This window comes from Leptosomus discolor, chromosome 7 (genome assembly GCF_034619465.1).
Source record: "Leptosomus discolor isolate bLepDis1 chromosome 7, bLepDis1.hap2, whole genome shotgun sequence".
Taxonomy (NCBI): Eukaryota; Metazoa; Chordata; class Aves; order Leptosomiformes; family Leptosomidae; genus Leptosomus; species Leptosomus discolor.
The window spans coordinates 61,273,514-61,291,331 of record NC_141397.1 but is presented as its reverse complement, the minus strand read 5'-3'; the positions used below and the strand labels follow the sequence as shown (position 1 = coordinate 61,291,331).

General features: G+C 43.6%; 1 protein-coding gene across 1 annotated transcript in view; it reads left to right on the top strand.

The window, feature by feature from the left end:
* The window catches only part of LOC104343032 (uncharacterized), a 189,479-nt gene that overhangs the window by 145,896 nt on the left and 25,765 nt on the right, over positions 1-17,818 (top strand). The window contains exons 14-21 of the mRNA XM_086468615.1: positions 1,422-1,550; positions 1,899-2,027; positions 2,824-2,958; positions 3,956-4,090; positions 4,538-4,663; positions 6,779-6,907; positions 8,506-8,637; positions 11,716-11,844. Coding sequence (XP_086324741.1) covers positions 1,422-1,550; positions 1,899-2,027; positions 2,824-2,958; positions 3,956-4,090; positions 4,538-4,663; positions 6,779-6,907; positions 8,506-8,637; positions 11,716-11,844 — 1,044 coding nt within the window. The remainder of the gene's footprint in view (positions 1-1,421; positions 1,551-1,898; positions 2,028-2,823; positions 2,959-3,955; positions 4,091-4,537; positions 4,664-6,778; positions 6,908-8,505; positions 8,638-11,715; positions 11,845-17,818) is intronic.

Genomic DNA, 17,818 nt, shown 5'->3' with positions numbered 1-17,818 from the left:
GTCTGTGCTATCGCTGATGAGACAAAGAGAAGATGAGGATTATTACTTAGCATTGGTAGGCAGCTATCTTCAGGTTAATCACCATCAAGATTGTTCAGGAGGCATAATCGCAAGGACAGAAATATAGAAAAACCAGCGAATGATTAAAACCAACGGTCTTCCCGTAGTTATTTTGGGAGACTGATCGTGGGTTTGGTTTGTAAACACTGGGGACAGCTGCAAGAATGGCAGTGAAGAGGATTAAAATGTTAATTTCTCGTCTACCTAAGACAGTTCAAGCTATCAGGTTAGGATATTCTTACTTCTATTCATGGTGCTCTAGTGGTTCAGGATAGATTATAAAAATTTCAAGACAGGATACAAATTCTTTAGTTCGCTTCATAAATATTAATAACATTTTTGCTCTATATTTACGGTAGATATCCATGCATGTAATCTGGTGGAATTCGCCTCTGGAATTTAAAGAACTTTAATGGGACTGTGTATTGAGCCAAACCTGCAGTCGGATGAAGTAGGCATTGACAGTGATAAATGCAATATATAACCTGTATGAATTGGCCATATGTGATTGCTCTCACTCTTTTCTCTCGCTTTCTTAGCATACAGCATAGTTCGCGGGTTTAGGGTAAGATGAGAAAACTAGAACTGAATTTCTGTAATAATCATAGAATCACTGAATGGTCCGGGTTGGAAGGGACCTTTAAATATCATCTAGTCCAAGCCCCCTGCCATGGGCAAGGACATCTTTCACAATAATGCGCCAAAGAAGCCGAATGGAAATTGATGTGAAATGTCAAGTCTCTTAATGTACATTGATAAAATGTCAGTTAAGTCAGATGACTCCAGCAACTGTATTTACTCAGCCAGCTCAGGCTGCAAACAGTGGAGTGAGGCTTCGTTTCACAATTTGCTTTGCACTAGAGCGCTGAGGGCTTTAGGAAAGAATCCCCTGCGGTTGTGGATCCATTTCTGCCACGAACTTCTGGGGAATTTAAGAGACTATGTTAGAAAAACACACTATTATTTTTATAATAGTATTGGGGGGGGGGGGAATGTTTAAAATAGTTATCTCAAAATATTCAAAACTGTGCTCTGGTTGTTAAGCTTTGTAGTTTATAGGCAATGGTTTTTGAGCCTCATGCATTGTGTGGAGGGAACCATATGCAGGGGAGAATTTGGATACATCACCTAGTACTTCACACAAGTAAGCTTGGTTAATTCAGATGTCTTTAAAATTACCTAGTGAATATTAGACAGATGCGCATTACCTTATATAAAAAGAAGATCACTTTGTTTAGAGCCTGCTTGACTAAAGGGCCTCTTTCCTTGCTCAGTTTGGATGACCGGAGTCTTATTTTGCTTCGTTTCTAGCAGAGGGCAAGGATGTCTTGGCCCATTCATCTTCCCTGCTTTCTCCGCAGCTTGCTCCCCGGGGACGTACGGCAGAGGCTGTGCCAGCGTTTGCAAGTGCCAGAACGGAGGCTCCTGCGACCCCGTCACGGGGCAGTGCCGCTGCCCGCCCGGCGTGCACGGCAAGCTCTGTGAAGATGGTATGGCTCCCCTTGTCTTGCCGGCTGCGGCGTGTGCCTCAAACCTCACCCCTTCTTCCCCCTTGTTTCTGTCTAGATGTAATTGTGCGTGGTAGGAGAACGGTCTCCGTGGTGTGAGATGTACTATAACCCTGCGGCTGGCCTCGCAGTGGTTTTTTGGCTAAATCGTAGGCAAAGACAAAGGGTGAGAGAAAGCAAGGGCCTTGCAAGGATGGGCTGTGCAGAGCCCCGGGCCAGCCACAAGGTCAGCGTGGTCTTTTCTGTAACGCCAATTAAGAGAGAGCTGGTTTGGTGTTTGTGTTTTAACACTTAAGACCTGCTGCCCTGTTGTGTTTGTGCCCTCAAAAGGTTGCCCAAAAGGACTCTTTGGGAAGAACTGCAACAAACCGTGCAACTGTGCCAACAACGGCTATTGCCACAGGCTCTATGGAGCCTGCCTGTGTGACCCCGGGCTCTACGGGCGCTTCTGCCACCTCAGTAAGTCCCCATAATTTTTCAGATCTTTTTAACACATGCACAATGGAACAGTCTTTAAAAGTTTCCACATACCAAATGAGCAAGGCTTTGCCATGAGCTGGGAGTAGCGGGAGGACACGACTTCTGACGCCTGTTGCGAAGCCCCAGAAACTTGATTAACCTTTTCCTCTAGCAATTAATCTTTGCCATAAGGACTGAGATTTACTGATGCACAATGGTGAGGACTGTAGATAGGGTTGGGTTGGAATGGGCAGGCTAACGTTAGGATTGTTGGTGAGGTTAAAGAAAGTCTGATTGGAGTGGGAGCTGAGGAGCAGGGCTGGTTGGGGCAGGGTGTGAGGGTGAAATGTTAAATAGCAATAAAAAGAATCAAAAGAAAAATGTTGCAAAAAAGATGGTCAAGTTTCTTTGCCCTTACAGGTTCTGTTCGTAACGTCTATGCAAGATTGAAAAATAGTTATGTGTTTTGGGTCGTTTTTTTTATGAAAGCTTTTGTCTTGGAGTGTATCCAAACATTTTTTCATTCAGAAACTTAAGTTTGCTTTGAAACATTTCTTGTTCTTGCATTCACCACGTATCGCTTGAAATGAAATTAATTGCTTACTAAAGGAATCATGTAAACTATATTTTACACACCCACACATTAATAGGCACTGTCATAGGAACGTGGATGTATTGGCTGAACGTAAAATTAATGTTTTGCTTTTTTGCAGCAGTTGCATTCTGCAGCAGTGTGCAATTTCAAATAACTCATGCATAATTACAGAGCTAATGATTCCTTTTCATCTGGCTGCAGCCTGTCCCAGGTGGGCCTTCGGCGCTGGCTGCTCGGAGGAGTGTCAGTGCGTGAAAGAGCACACGCTGGAATGCAACGCGAGGAACGGGACTTGCACCTGCAAGCCTGGTTATCACGGCAAAAAGTGTCAGAAAGGTATAATAGAAAGCTGGATTCCCCATGTCTGCTTATTCCTTTGTCCAAGCATTATTTCTCATTCTTCCTCCCATCTGCTTTGTTCGGGTGCTGCTGCTGCTGCTACAAATATATTCATATTCTCCTAATTACTTTGTCTGTGGTTTTTTCATACAGTAAATGCCATGAGTGCCTGCTTTCACAGGTCTTACAGGGACATCAAGGGGAATACAGCTTAAGAATGCAGGAGTTTTAGCCTGATCAAATGACAACAGAAACCTAGAAACCAAATTCTGATACAGCCCTAATAATGAAGATTGTGGGCGGTTCCGCTTTTCTTCTTTCCTTTTTCTGCCATAAATAAGTGGCAAAACCTGTCTTTTATGGCAGCAGGGCTATTTATAAACTGTTTCAGCAATGCTACTTTTCCTTCAGATTTGCAGGTCTTTGAATTCAACTTATTCTTTGTAGTTTTGGGGGTTAGTTCAAAGAGAATTGTATTCCACATTCATGTTTGCATGTCTCAGTAGCCCTCTCCAGACAGTCGTGGAGTAACGCGATGAAGATTTGCCTTTGGATTCCTCTCTGGGCAGGCAGGAACGTGTCAGATTTATGACACAAGTTCTGGGGGGTTTGGTGGAGAACAATAGTAGCGATATTTAATATATTTAGCGTTCTTGGTGATACGCTCAGTTCTGGGGGAGAGCATCCCTCGCCCAGCACTGGCTTTGCACCAAGGCAGAGAGCAGCAGAAGGTACAGCCAGATAAGAAGAGTAATTCTGTAATGGTTGTAATTGAATATATCCTTAAGTATTCCGCCACTGTGTTTCTGGGTTGTATTTAAGCAGTAAGCTCTTTGAAACATCCATGCAAGTGCTTAATAAGTATTTACACTTCGTTATCAGCACCTCTAAAATGTATATTATAATAGATTTTCTGCAAATTTCTGACTTTAGTTCAGTTTTCTTAACTCTTCCTTTCTCTTATACATTTTCTGTGTCCACTTGCATTTTCCAGAGTGCATGCCTGGATTTTATGGGGCTGGTTGCAAACTGAAGTGCAACTGTCCTGCTGATGTCTTGTGTGATCATGAGACAGGAGTCTGCGAACATCTGTGTCCACCTGGGTTTCATGGAGAAGAATGCCGTTTGTGTAGGTACTCACTGCATGTTGCCCTGGGAAGTACAGTTTGGATGGGAAAGCTTACTTGGGAAACTTATGTTCAGATAGAGAAGTTGGAAATAAAAGGTACATTTGTGGTTGATACGAGTTGGCAGTTCCCCTCTGAAGCCAGACTGGTATTTGGAGCCTGGCAACTGCAGTGTCACTCTGCTTGCAAAGGTCGAGGCACAAGGCTGAGGCCAGTTACTAAGACTAACATTTGTCCAGGTAACCTACAGTTCCTTTTAAAGCTTTGGGCACAGATTTTCTGCAGTCCTGTTGCCGTTAATTGCAGACCACTGGTGGCTGAGACACTGATGCTAACATAGATCTCTTGGTACCAGCACAGCTCAGTTTAAAATTGCGGCTGGTGGTGCCTTCTAATGTCTTCAAAATGCTTCGTCACACTAATTGTGTCTTTGGGTCTCTTTTGACCAGCTTGTCAGCCTGGGAGCTTTGGGGTGAACTGCAGGCAGAGGTGCAGCTGTGGAGAAGCACCGTGCGATCCAAAGACGGGGCAGTGTATTTGCCCAGCTGGGAAGACTGGTGCTACGTGTGAGCAAGGTGTGTTTGGTGTTGGACTAGGGTAGTGAGTGTCTGGCTTTGACAGACGCAATAAGAAGTCGGATTGTTCTGTTTCCCACCAAAACTGCTGCAATGCAAGAATGGGTAAAGGGTAAGTCCTGGTGCAGAACATGTGACATCCACCACGTGGGGTCACTTGTCAAGGAGGGAGCACGATTCGTTTACCCTGACCCGTCTCTGCTCTGATTAATCGTAGTGATTTGTATGCTGGGCTGGGGCTGTGCAAGTCGGGCAGCGATGCCAGGGCACTGCAGCAGCTCTGAATTCCAGAGCAGAGCTCGGGTCTCCGCTGCTGTATGCACCCGATGTGCCTCAGGAGCTGTTGGAAGGGCCTTGGCCAAAGACAGCTATTGTGGAGCCAGCAAGCGAAGGACCTGGAACAGAGGAAGGGATGAAAAAGGAGAGCCTCGTTGTGGGTGATTAAGTAAGGGGATGAAACAAGTCTCAAGGACCCTGAACTACCAAGGGGCCACAGGATGCCCCTCTTCCCCTTGCAGAGCTCTGGGTATTGCATGCCTGAGGAGCATCTGCCCTGTGTGGACCTGCCTTGTGGCTCACCACTCCGCAGAGCAGGAACCTGGTGAAGGAGGGGGAGCTGAACGGAGACCTGGGCTCCACCTCACATTTCTCTGGACTGGATGACCATCCTGTCCCTCACTGAGCCGAAGAAAAATACAGCAGAGCCCTCCTGTCCTGCATCTGTCTGCAGATTGCTGTCCTCTGCAGGTTCCCTTTGCTGAGTGCGATAATTAGTTTTTCGGATGTGTCCAAATACTCCTGACATTACTGTATCAGAAACCAAACCAATAAACATGGACCGTGATGGAAGTCAGAAGAGAGCCTTTGGGTCTCTCTTTAGTTGTGTTCTTGTGTGCTGGGGCGTGTTGACTCTTTCGGAAGGTTTAATGTGACAGCGCTGTAGGTCTCTGAAGATAATATAACAACCCTTTATCCAGCTTAGGTTTATGGTTATTTTTAAATTCTTCAGGGTAACGGCAGAAATCTGTAACTGCCTTGAAACAGAACATGGCACTGTGGACATCTCATGTGCTTTTTTTCCTAGATTGCCCAGCTGGCCAGTGGGGACCAGACTGTCAGTCCTCCTGTGAGCCCTGCGCCAACGGGGGACAGTGCAATGGAGAAACTGGAGCCTGCGACTGTCCCCCTGGCTACACTGGGGCATCCTGCTCTGCCTGTAAGTCCTCACAGTGGCCTTCCCCATGGAAGGAAAGTTTGATTTCTGCCTTCTTGCTGTTTTGCGAGATGCTTGTTAGGTTAGACACACTGATCCAAGATAAAGTACCCTTCGGCTTCAGGAATTCCCCAGGTTGGATTTGACCTTATTTACCAGACAGAGATTACGGATAAGTGCAGATGATCGGCTAAACTGCACCCCAAATCCATGGTATCATTAGACTTAATTTATGGCAATGTATGCTTAGAAATACAATGTTTAATAGGCACAATACTTGCATTGTAATTCTGGTTGCTGGACAGTTGGCCCCTATGGCATCACTCTTAGGTTATGTTCGCAACGAAACTCCTTGATGTAGCTAATTCAGGATTAAATAGTCGTGAAGATGAAGGAGTAGTATCAGTGCTGTCACTTCAGATCCACCAGAGACCATGGGGGTATGCTCAGGCTACTGGCCTGTGCTACTGTGACGCGGCTCCTTACCCAGTATGAAAGGCTGCTTGGGTATGGCCGTTGTGCTGGCGTAGACAGGCTCTCAGGGACAGCGCTGCTTCGTGCAAGACCTCAGTGGTGGCATGTTTTTTTCTCATTGTTAGTCACAAAATCGCTTTTGATGAAGATTTGTCAGTGCTCTTTTTTTTTTTTTTTTTTTTTTTTCCTCCTCTGATTGATCCTGATGTGCAGGAGAAGGACCCGAAAGTCACTCAGGCCATTCCCACTTTACAGGACTCTGCCCCAGACACCTAGTGTACAAATTACAGATTCATTTTGCAGGTTTAATTTCTGGATTCAACTAATGTATGTTTTAGGGGGCAAGCTGTTGCTGTCTTGTTCGAAAAGACCAGTCTGTGCCTGAGTTATTACCTAGGTGAAATTGCAGTCTGTTCATCTGTTTTCAGCCTGCCCCGATGGTTACTATGGACAGAACTGCCTGCTGTTATGCAGCTGTAGCAGCAGTTCTCAGTGTCACCACGTCACCGGAGAGTGCACATGTCCTCCCGGCTGGACTGGCCACGACTGCAAACACCGTAAGTCAAACACCTATTCGCTCCACAGGGCACACAGTGTCTCCCAGGGACTTAACTGCAAATGTAAGAACCAGCGCTGTTTGTTCTTAGTCTATTACATTTTTTTTTTAATATACTTTTGCTAATCTTGCTGCTTCTGAAATTGTGTGTTTATGGGTTTGCACAGCCTGGGTGGTTATAATCCTTAATTATCTAAGTTCACTGTATTGAAATAGATGGCTGATGAAGCGCAAAGTATTGATATAAGCTCTTGTTTCAACACTGTGGATCCCTTTGCCCAATACCATCTGTCCTGTCAGCATTTTGACTGACAGTTTTGGTTTTCATTTCCAGCGCAGATTAGTTTCAAGATTAATTCTCAATTTTTCATTTTGTTTAGGGGAGATTTATTCTACAAGTGAGTAGCATGTTACAGTTGTGTGCCTTAAGGTCACTTCTTAACTTGTGAATATAAATGCTGGGAGAAATTGTGTTCCCTGGAAGAGCAGAGCATCCTTCTGTTGACTTTAGCATCGCTCTCAGTATTGGTGGCCATGTAGAAGAGTGCGGATTTGCCCTTTTTGGGTAGCACCATATGACTGTTAAGCCATTATGGTTGATTCTTTCCTGTTCCTGCTTCATGGCTTTTCTGCTTGATTCGTTATGATCCCTCTTGCAAAAAGCCAACAGAATACAAACCTCTTTCTAAACTTGGTCTTAAACACATGAAATCACATAAATTAATTGCCAGTGTTGACAGCAATAAGTTTTAGACCCGGCTTCTCAGGCCCAGTATGGAAGGAAACCCCAGGAAAATCTGAAGTTTCCACCAATACAAGTATTTTAAAAATCAAACCAGTTGGTAATGCGTAGAGCCATTTAGGTAGCTTTCCATAACTCCCTAAGCTGTGTAAAGAATTAAGAGACCATGGCAAAGCAAAAGCTTTTACTTCTGTTTCGGAAAAGGTATGAGAAATGTTGTTTGGCAGACATGTCTCAGTAAGGCAGCTCTGCTGCAGACCAGGCATGAAACAGTTGCCCAACTCCAAAACCAGGTTTCTGTTGCCCTTTCGTTTTTATCCTTGCAAGAAAGGAAGGAGAGGCTGTAGTACATTATTGCAATCATGTCAGTGCTTTTTAGAATGAAAGCAGCAAGTTGCTTTAATAAAGATTGTGAGATTTCTCTGTATCTTTATTGCATTTCCCAGCATTTTGAGGAAATCGTATGGAGGATGCTCACAAATCTGTCTTGTTTTACCCATTAGCTATTCTGGTTATGCAGATTTTTGCCTAGTCAGTCAACAGCTCATATTTTATTTCCATGAAATTATGCGTTTGTGACAGTGGATTAATTGATGCGGGTTGACTATGAATGATTGGTCTTATATGGATGGCATAATCTCTGCCTACGGAACCCTACTTTCAGATGAAATAAATCAGCAAAAATTGTATTTATTTCTGTTGATTTGTGCCCCGAGCTTCAGTGGAGAAGCTAGTCCAGAGCTCCTCTATCTTAAGGAGCCATTTTGCATCGTTTCTATTCTCTCATTTAGATGTAAAATAATCCGTTCGCCAAGCTCCAAGTTGATTCTCGATGTGAATACTGCTTTATATTGCAGCCTGCAGCAGTAGCCGTTGGGGACAGCGCTGTGAAAACACGTGTGTCTGCAATAACAGCGACGGTAGCTGCGATCCAGTCACCGGCTCTTGCTTTTGTGAGCCGGGATTCACTGGGAAACACTGCGAACGGAGTAAGTTGCCGCTTTGTCATCATGGGGAAATTGCAAAACCGAGCGGCGGAAATTGTGTTTTTCCTGATAATTCCCTCCAGGAAGACCTCCAGCCTGTACCGCCTCCGGTCTGCCCGGCGCGTCGCAGGGCTCTCGGGTTTCATCGGGGTTAGATAGTTTCCCTAATTTGGATTCCAGAAAAGTTATTTCCAGACTTGTTTTGGACTCAACAGCTATTTTTAAAGTTAAGACCTCGTGTGAGTGATAGAATTGATGTGTATTTGGCTTGTGGCATAAAAGTTTCCATATTGGATTTATTTATCTAGTTTTAGGTCCGGACTTTTTCCTCATAAATCTTTTTTTTTTTAAGGCCAGGCATATAGAAGTGCTTCACGTGTACATAACAGAAGCAAAATCGGGAAGATCTGTTTATTAACAACAAAAATGAGCAATGGTTTTACCAGAGGCCCATGATCTCCGCTGATCTGTCTCTGAGAGGTCAATAGCAGATGCCTTAAGAGGATAAAACCAGACATAGAGATAACTCTCGATATGTTTTCCCAGGTTTCATCAATTTGTCACTCAAGAGCTTCTTGAGACAGAAGGAATATCTCTATATTTAATACAACTTGATTTTTTTTTCAAGTTAATGTGCTTATTTCCTTTTTTATTCCATGCAAGCTGACATCTTGTGGCAATAAGTTGCATAGTTAAGCAGCTGCTGCTGCTACTATTATTATTATTATTATTATTATTATTGATTACATAGATGTTGTTAAATAAAATATTTTATCTATTAGTTTAACAATCTTACAGTAGCACGGATGTAGCTAACAGTCTCAGTAGTGTAAGCAGAATTAACTGCTGGTGTCACACAGAAATGTCAAAACAATTAATCTGGAACACTGACCTAAGACAAAAAACCCTGGAAAGTTGATCTTAGAGCTCTTGTTGCTATTGGCGCAGAGGGAATGGAAGCACAGGTAATTGGGAAAACCAGCTCCCAGAGAAAGAGCTGCCAGCTTCACTTCTCTTTCGCTCTTGACCTCTCTCAAAACAGCATCTCTGCAGACAGAAAGGAGCCAAATAGCTGGTTGTAATCTTCTCTGGCAAGGTAATCAGTGAAGCCATTGCCACTGACAAAACATCTGGCAACCCATGATGTTCTGGCTATGCATTTTCTGTTTTATTCATCTGCTTTTTATCCCACTTTAATTGTGTGTATGTGTGTGTGTATATATATATACACACACACACGTGTATAAAAATGGATGTGTGTGTGTTTGTGTAAGATTATGAAAGCCGTAATTCTTCCCTAAACATTTTATGCTGCTTTGGAGGTGAGATCTTTACTATCCCCAGAGAGCTCCTCTGCTCCTGAGGCATCTCCAGCCTCTTGCTGCAGGTCGGGCTCTTCCCCTCTGCGGCTTTGCAGGCAGCTCAGGTGGCTGTATCTCGGCATGCACGGCAGCAGCCGGCTCCTGCTCGAGTGGAGGGCAGATTCTCTGTGATGTGGACTGCGAAATCATTTGTGAAGTGTACTGACCCGTTGCCATCACCTTGAAAGCCTCAGCTCCAGGCTAAACGCCATAGGTTTGAAGAAAGCTCAGCTGAGACCCCCCCACACCTATTGCTGCACTGGAATACTGTTTTCTTTGTGTAGATTCTGTGGACTCTGGCTGAAATTTCAAGTGAAAAGTAAACACTGAGCAAAATCAAGCTTTTAAGGCACAAGTGCACTTCTATGTGTTTACTCGTTAAACTAGCATAGGAGGCATGAGGCACGATCATCTGGGAATAGGAGGGGATGCAAATGGGATTTTGGACTGGTTCAACACTGGGACTGAATTTCACCTGTAAGTGCAGAAAATATACTCAAATATCTCCGCATTTAAACAACATCCAATTTTCTAACACAAATGGTTGAAGGCAAAGACATACTTGAGGTACCTTGCTATCTTTCTGTCTCCCATCCCAACCTATAGCCTCTATAAGAAACCCAGGGGTTGGCTCCAGTTAGTAGAGAAGTCACTAAGCTGAAGGAGCAACCAAATGCATGCCAGCTCCTATCACTGCCCACCTACGGTACCAGATAGGCAGCACCAAACCCACTGCTTTATTCTGGACATAAGAGTTGTCTTTGAGGATCCTCATTGTTTTCTGTTCTCTGTGATTCTTTCCAGATTGCCTCAAAATCACTTTGTTGATGTAAATGCTAAAATCGTACAATTTTAGAAGAGATCTGGCAATAATCTACATATTTAAAGGGGAATTCACAAGACCTTCAAACAAGAGTAGAGGCCCTGTAATACTGTGTTTAGCCAAGTATATCTCTCTATTTCAGCCTGTCCAAAATATCTAATGTGAATTAGGCAACTGGCCTTAGTCTTAATTGATTTTCCTATAATCCTGGAAGAAATTATTTTCGTTCTCGAATGTTGTTTTCTTTCTTCAGATAGTAAGTACCATGCAAATCTCTTAAACCTCCTTACATTAACTGCTGTGGAAATGTAATTGTTAATCTGTCCCCCAGATGTAATGTTTTCACTTGATTTTTTCAAAGCAGAGCCTGAAAGTAAAATACAGAGCGTTTAGTTTGGAGCTTTCTGAAGGAAGCCACCACATTTCATATTCTCTCCAGCTTTCTGGGGAAGGAGGATTTGCGGGAAAATGGAGGATAGGGCCTCAAAAGGAGGTGCAGAAGCTGGAGGCTTTCCCTTTTCTGGCTGATGAAGTCCCGGAGGAGATGTGCACATAAGCGACTCCAGACCAGCATGCAGAGTGCCATCGAGCAGAACCTGTGAAGTTGCAGCCTTTGCAACTATCAGATGATAGTAATTTTCTGTGCAGAATTTGGTCTCTCAGCATCCTGGCATTTTTCTAAAACAGACCTTAATAAAAACAGCCCAGCCTATAGAATCATAGAATTTACCTGGACCCCAAGGAGAACACTTAATCCCATCAGTTTAAGGTGTTACCGTTATGCCTTGATTCTTCTTTTGCAAATAGTAAGAATTCCCATGTACCCAAAAATTCCCCGTTGATCCCTCATCTGCTCCAGAATTAACCCATCATCTGGTTTTGATTCTTCCACTGCAGGATGCCCCAAGGGAACCTTTGGCCCGAGCTGCAAGTACAACTGTCAGTGCCAAAACGGAGCTGCCTGCGACCACGTGAGTGGAGCCTGCACTTGCACAGCAGGCTGGACAGGAACCTTTTGTGGAAGAGGTACTGCTGCTCCCTCTGGTCCCTTTCGGGTTTATGCAGATGTTGAGGTTTTTCTTTTATGCAGAGAGCTGGTTTTACAATTTACAGCGCCTGATCTAAGTCATAGACTCATGGAATGGTTTGGGTTGGAAGAGACCTTGAAGACCATCTAGTTCCAACCCCCCTGCCATGGGCAGGGACACTTTCCACTAGACCAGGTTGCTCAAAGCCCAATAAACCATTAAACTTAATTAGAAGACGATACTGAACTATGTGTTTCTGTCCTAATTCAGCAAAGCATTTTGCTGGGTGCCTAGCATTGGGCACGTATTTTAATGTGGTTAAAATTAGATACATGCTTAAGACTCTTCCTGTATCACATCTTTATGAAGATTGTCTTTTTAAGCAGAATCCTACCACTTGAAAAGTGAGCAGAAAGATGCTTGTCCTGCCTTACACTTGCTTGTTCCTAGTGCATCTCTAACATTTCAGAGAAAAACGTGGATCTGTGCATCATCCCAAAGGAACTCTTTAAGAACAGATACACTTTTAAATGTAATAAATCCAACAGATCATTTTCTATTACCTGATCATTTGGTAAAGTGTTCAAAACGTCAAGCTGGATTCCCTAGATATATTATTGTGAGTCAGTCTGTGGCATCATCTAAGGAGGTGGCTGTCATGCTGCATCATTGTGCAGATCATAAAAAAAAAATACAGTCTTGGATACAACAGAAACATCACGTAGTCAGTCAGACACTATGAAAGTTATTTAAGTGTAAATGATTGAAGATTCTACAAATGACTATCATTAAACTAAAGTCACGATTATCGTACTTAGAAAGCAGCTTTATCAGCCAATTTACAGGGAAGCGGCAGCATTCGCGGGCAGCTGCTGCCCTCTGATGGGAAGGGTGGTGGTCCACAGCCTTACCGGTGATGCAGCAAAGCACCCTGCTGACTGGGGTTCAGATATTGCTTGTTGTTCCCCTCTCATTCTTACCAGGAATTATTGCACAAAATAAATGCTCTTTTCAAAGTTGTGCTGCAAAGTGTGCTTCATAATCTATGACATCTCCACTGTCACTATGCCCTTTGTTAAAATGATGTACTTGAGCTCTGCTGTCATAAATCTATCCTTCTTTTTTTTTTTTTTTTAATTGGAAAAGCAATACGGTTTATTTTGTTGCAAATCAGTTCATTCCAGCAGGAATCAAAATGAGGACAAAGAGGCTAAATATCCTTTGCCAAAGTAGGTGTGAGGAACATGGAGAAGCCTAGGTGACATCTATTGGAGGGGGGGAAATACAAATCTCAACTTCCAAATCAGTCACGTTGGACATTTTTATCTTTTTAAATTCCTGAAAAAAGATTTTGAAGGGGAGAGTAGAATTTAGTGCTTAACATTCATAAGACACTGTTTTCTACATGTGTTTTTTCTCAAGCAGGCAGGGTGTTTGCTCTGAGCTGATCTGTGTTACCTTTTCGCGTGGAAAATTTCAGCCAGAACATTTTGGTGGCTTCCAAAAGATGGAGAGGGAGGAAAACATGTGGGTGGTTTGCCCTTGGTAGAACCTTCTTGGCACCTTTTCTCTGAGAAGCTGTAGCGCTTCTGTTTTTAGTGACTCGGAGACTGGCAGGATTTCCTTCTGGCAGGAATGTGCTTTTTGCCGTCCTCTTGGCAATCCACCCGCGTTGGCCAAGCTCAGTGCCATGCAGACAGGAACGTAGAGATTGAGACCCGGTGCACCTGAGTTGCCTTGGACTCCTCACCTCCTGCTGATGCTTCATCCCAGGGCTGGGAAGGACTTTTCCATCATCACAGAAATGTTGAAACTGAACTTTTGCAGCCTTCTAAGTTCAAAGTCCAAGAAGAAGACAGTACCTTACAAAATCTAATATTAATATTAATAATTAATTAGTAATTAATATCACCCCTGCACAATGAGCACGTTTGAGCCTGCAGATGTTGCTTCTGGTATTTTGCGTTGTGGCAGCATGAGATACAGGTTCAAGCTGAAATTGCAGAAGTCGCAAAATTTGCCTTTGGGTTTTTTTTGGGATTTCTCTTTTCAGATGGGAACGAAGTACAGCCATTCCTTTTCCTTAATTTGCCACCTTCAGCTTGAAGTAGGGCTTCATAGGTTTACGTGCCAGTCCCTGTTGTGAAACACCACTTCAGTGGCCATTTCCAAGTCCTTTATTCGCCACAAATTTCCATAATGTCTTCTTATCATTTATGAGCATTGTTAATGTAATCTTAGCCCTTGCTAAGTCTCAGCATTGGGCTTTTGTAGTATCTCTCTTTATGGTGAGGTTAACCACGCTTATCCAGCTTACTCTGCCTCTGTGGATGCACACTAGCAACTGTAAAAAGCTCTTGGAGGGTTTATGGCATTATGGTCAAGGGAACCTGTATTCACCGTTTCAAGCATTTGTGTTACCGGCTGACGTGCTGCGGTGTCCTGACCAGTAACCAGTGTTCATCCCCTAGTGAGGAAGCCAACCTAAGGGAAAAGAGCCATCATGCTTGAGTGTGCCGTGGTGATTGAGGCAGGGGCGATGCTTTGGTCATATTTCATTTTTGACTGAATCAAGGCAAACCTTTCAATTCTCTGGACTTGAGTATTTTGGAGGTGTGACCCAAGACCTTGTATGTGATACAGTGTTCTCTGAAAAGAGCATGAAGGGTGGGGACAGTGGCTGGGAAGATATTTGCAATATTCACTGCAAATTGATATGTACCGACGCGTCGCCTGTCAGTAAAACAGATTAACACCCAAAGCCAGGTCATTGTCCACCAGCACAGGACAGATTCCAAGCTAAGCAGTAGCAGGAGATGCTGTTGCTCCAGGTTGCTGTTTTGTGAGCCCTTGCTGTGCATTGTTCAGGAGTTGGCTGACCTTCTGTGCCCTCAGCCACAGGATGCTGCCAAGAGACCTCACGCTTTTCAAAGTACTTTCGTCTGTCCACCAGCATCTCGGTTCTGCTCTGAGTCAGCTTCAATCAGCTGTTCTTCATCTCTGCCTGGTATCATTCAGCCATACTGCTGCCTCTCCAGTAGTGGTGTGATCACATATAATAATAATGATGGGTAAGAATAAAGCTATCGAGCCGCTTTCTGGAAGAAAATTGGACATTTATGAAGGTGGTACTTGCCTGCTTCATCTTTCAGCTCTACTCAACCCATTGGAAAAATGAACCTTGTGAATCTTGTAACTCTTGTAACTCTTTCAAAAGAGCTGTAAAAAGAAGCAGAACTAGCTATTTTGCTAATGTTTGCATCTAAGCCTGAAAACAAAATACTCTACTAAGAAATGTTTGCAGGCCATCTGAACAACCTAGGAAAGGCTCCATTTGCATTTTCTTAAAAGTAGCAAGTGTTACAACTAGAAAACTTGAAGCACTGTACGGTTCTTCGCAAGGTCTAGCATTACCAATGGAAAATGAATCATTTTCAATGGTTCCTTGAGAGTGATGCTAGCAATGCCTCTAGATATCTTCCCTATCTGAGAGGAGGGACAAGAAGGTACCTGAGGCACTTGTGGGGCTCTGCCTGTTCCTGAACTGAAGCAGCAATTAATACCTCAGCATTCCTGGACTGTGCAAAGGTAGTGATTGTAGCAAAAGATGGCTTTGTAAGTCCTTTTTCTATCCTGTTAAAGCAGAGATAAAGTAGCATTTTCTCCAGAAAAGATTCCTGTTGTGATCACCCGCTGCTGCAGGGCTTTGGTTTTAATGCACTTACAGCTAAATTGGCAAATAAAACAAACAAACAAACAAAAACAAAAAACCCAAAAAACCCCCACAAAAACAACAACAAAAAACAAAACAAAAAAAAACCAACAAAAAAAAAAAAACAAAAAACAAAACCAAACAAAACAAGAAACACTGACCCCCAAACCCAATCTTTCTTGTAATAAATAGCTAAATATATCAATGTTTTATTCAAATAAATGCAGAAAGCCTGGACCACAGGCTTCTGATGTCAGGCAGCCCAACTGCCCACCTGGCAAAACCAAAGGAATCGAGGTGTGCCGGCATCCGCTGGCCAGGCTCACGCTCTATTACAAGCGTGCCGTGCCACACTGAGCGAGCCGGGTCGCGCCACCCTGCCCCGGGGTTGCTCTGCTCCTGTTTGGGAAGGCAGTTGTTAGAACCGGTTTTATTCTGCGAAGTGCCGAGCATCCGCTGCTCCCGCTTTGAAGGTTGCAAGTGTCTTCACCGCACTGATTTTGTTTAATTTCGTTTCCTGCTGCTCTGGTATGTGTCGTATGACTCAAGGCGCGTGTCCAGTTTATGGGATCAGGCCAACAGGAGAATTGAAGGGTTGAATCAAGAATGACCAAATATCCCCAAAATGCCACACAATTATCCCACAAATTGAAGGCAGCAGCCTTTTCCTACAGTATGTTTATTAACTGGTGCATGAATAACAGCAACATGTAGCCCTTGTGAAGTGCAGCACTCAAAGTTTGCATTTGAACTGCTGTCTAAGTCAGCACCACTGCTGGACAGACTAACTGGTCTCCTCTCTTGGGATTTCAGCAGTTAATCATTATCGTAAGACAGCCCAGCAAGATTTCTGTCTGAAAAAGATAAAAGGGAAAAATAAATACTATGCATGTGTAGGCATAGCTGCCAACGCTGTGCAGTCCCTGCATTAAACAAAAAAAAACCCCTCTTTGTCAGCCTTTGAAGTCGCCTAGGGTTAAGTAGAAGTCCATTCTTGTATGCTGTGCCATACATGCTACTGAACCATAATAAATAGGGGCATAAAGATGGAAACCACATGCTGATGTCTCTTCCGTACAACTTGATAACAGCTCTCTGCTGAACAGAGGAAGGCAGATGCGTTACAGTTTTATATCGGTGTGAGGCACTCTTCTGTTTTTCTGAGACAGCACATATTTGGAAAGTGGTGTAAGCCTGAAATGCCTCTTTTGCCAAAGAAGAAGCTGCAGTCTGGACAGGATGAAGGGAAGAGCAGCCTTTTGAGTTTGTGTAGGTGAAAGAATCGCGTAGTCACAAGCTGAGCAGGAGCTCTGAGAGTAGAGAAGCCAAAGCAGTGTGTTACGCCATGGCCGTCGCGGTCTGAAGGTCCAGGTTTGCCTGTATCTACGGATATGGAATTTCCCCCCCTTGTAACAAAAGCAGATGGCAGTGCTCTCTGTTAGAGGACTGAATTTACATTTCTGGAAGAGGCAGTACGAGTAGACTGGGACAAAGAGCCTGGGCGTGAAGAAGAGACAGGGCAAGGAAGGGGACAAAAGAGTCCAGCAGTGGAAGGTGCATGTGGATAAAGGTACTATTCTGAGCGGGTAGAGAGCTGTGAAACTAGTGGAGAGTCGTTGGGTAGCATATATGATGATGATCATCAAAAAGTTCTATTGGGACGTCAGTTGTTCTGATGTCATGGTAGAATTGTGTGAATTGGGTTTTAAATATAAGTTTATATTGAACAAGGAGGACAAAGAGGTAAGTTTTTTGAACAACTGCTCATTTCATGAGCACCGTCGCTCCTGAGACTGAGTGATTCAGGGGTTCTGTGGAAGGAATGACATACAACTGTATATCTACAGTTTTATTATCATGTAGTGTAACATAATTATACATGTACTTACGTAAGCCAAGCACACACATAAGGCCACAAAGACAACATAATTCCTAAGTATTTTTTTCCTAACTCTGCATAGCAGCCTTAACGTTCTTGTAATGCAGCATTTGGGGTATGATGTGGCCCACTAACAGGCACCGACGGCTTATTTTCACTGCTGTCAACATTGGTACAGATGTAAATCGAATCCATAGGGCTGCCCTCCCTTACGTGTCCTAGATGTAGGTACTGAGCTCCTTAAGCTGCCTGGAGTTGTTTTGCTCCATTTAATTTGTCTTGCTTTTCTCTGTTCATTCTCTCTGTCAGGTTTTCATTTCAGCACTGAACTACACCACTATGGCTTGTGTTTGCTGCTAAAAAAATCTTTAGAAAAGTGTC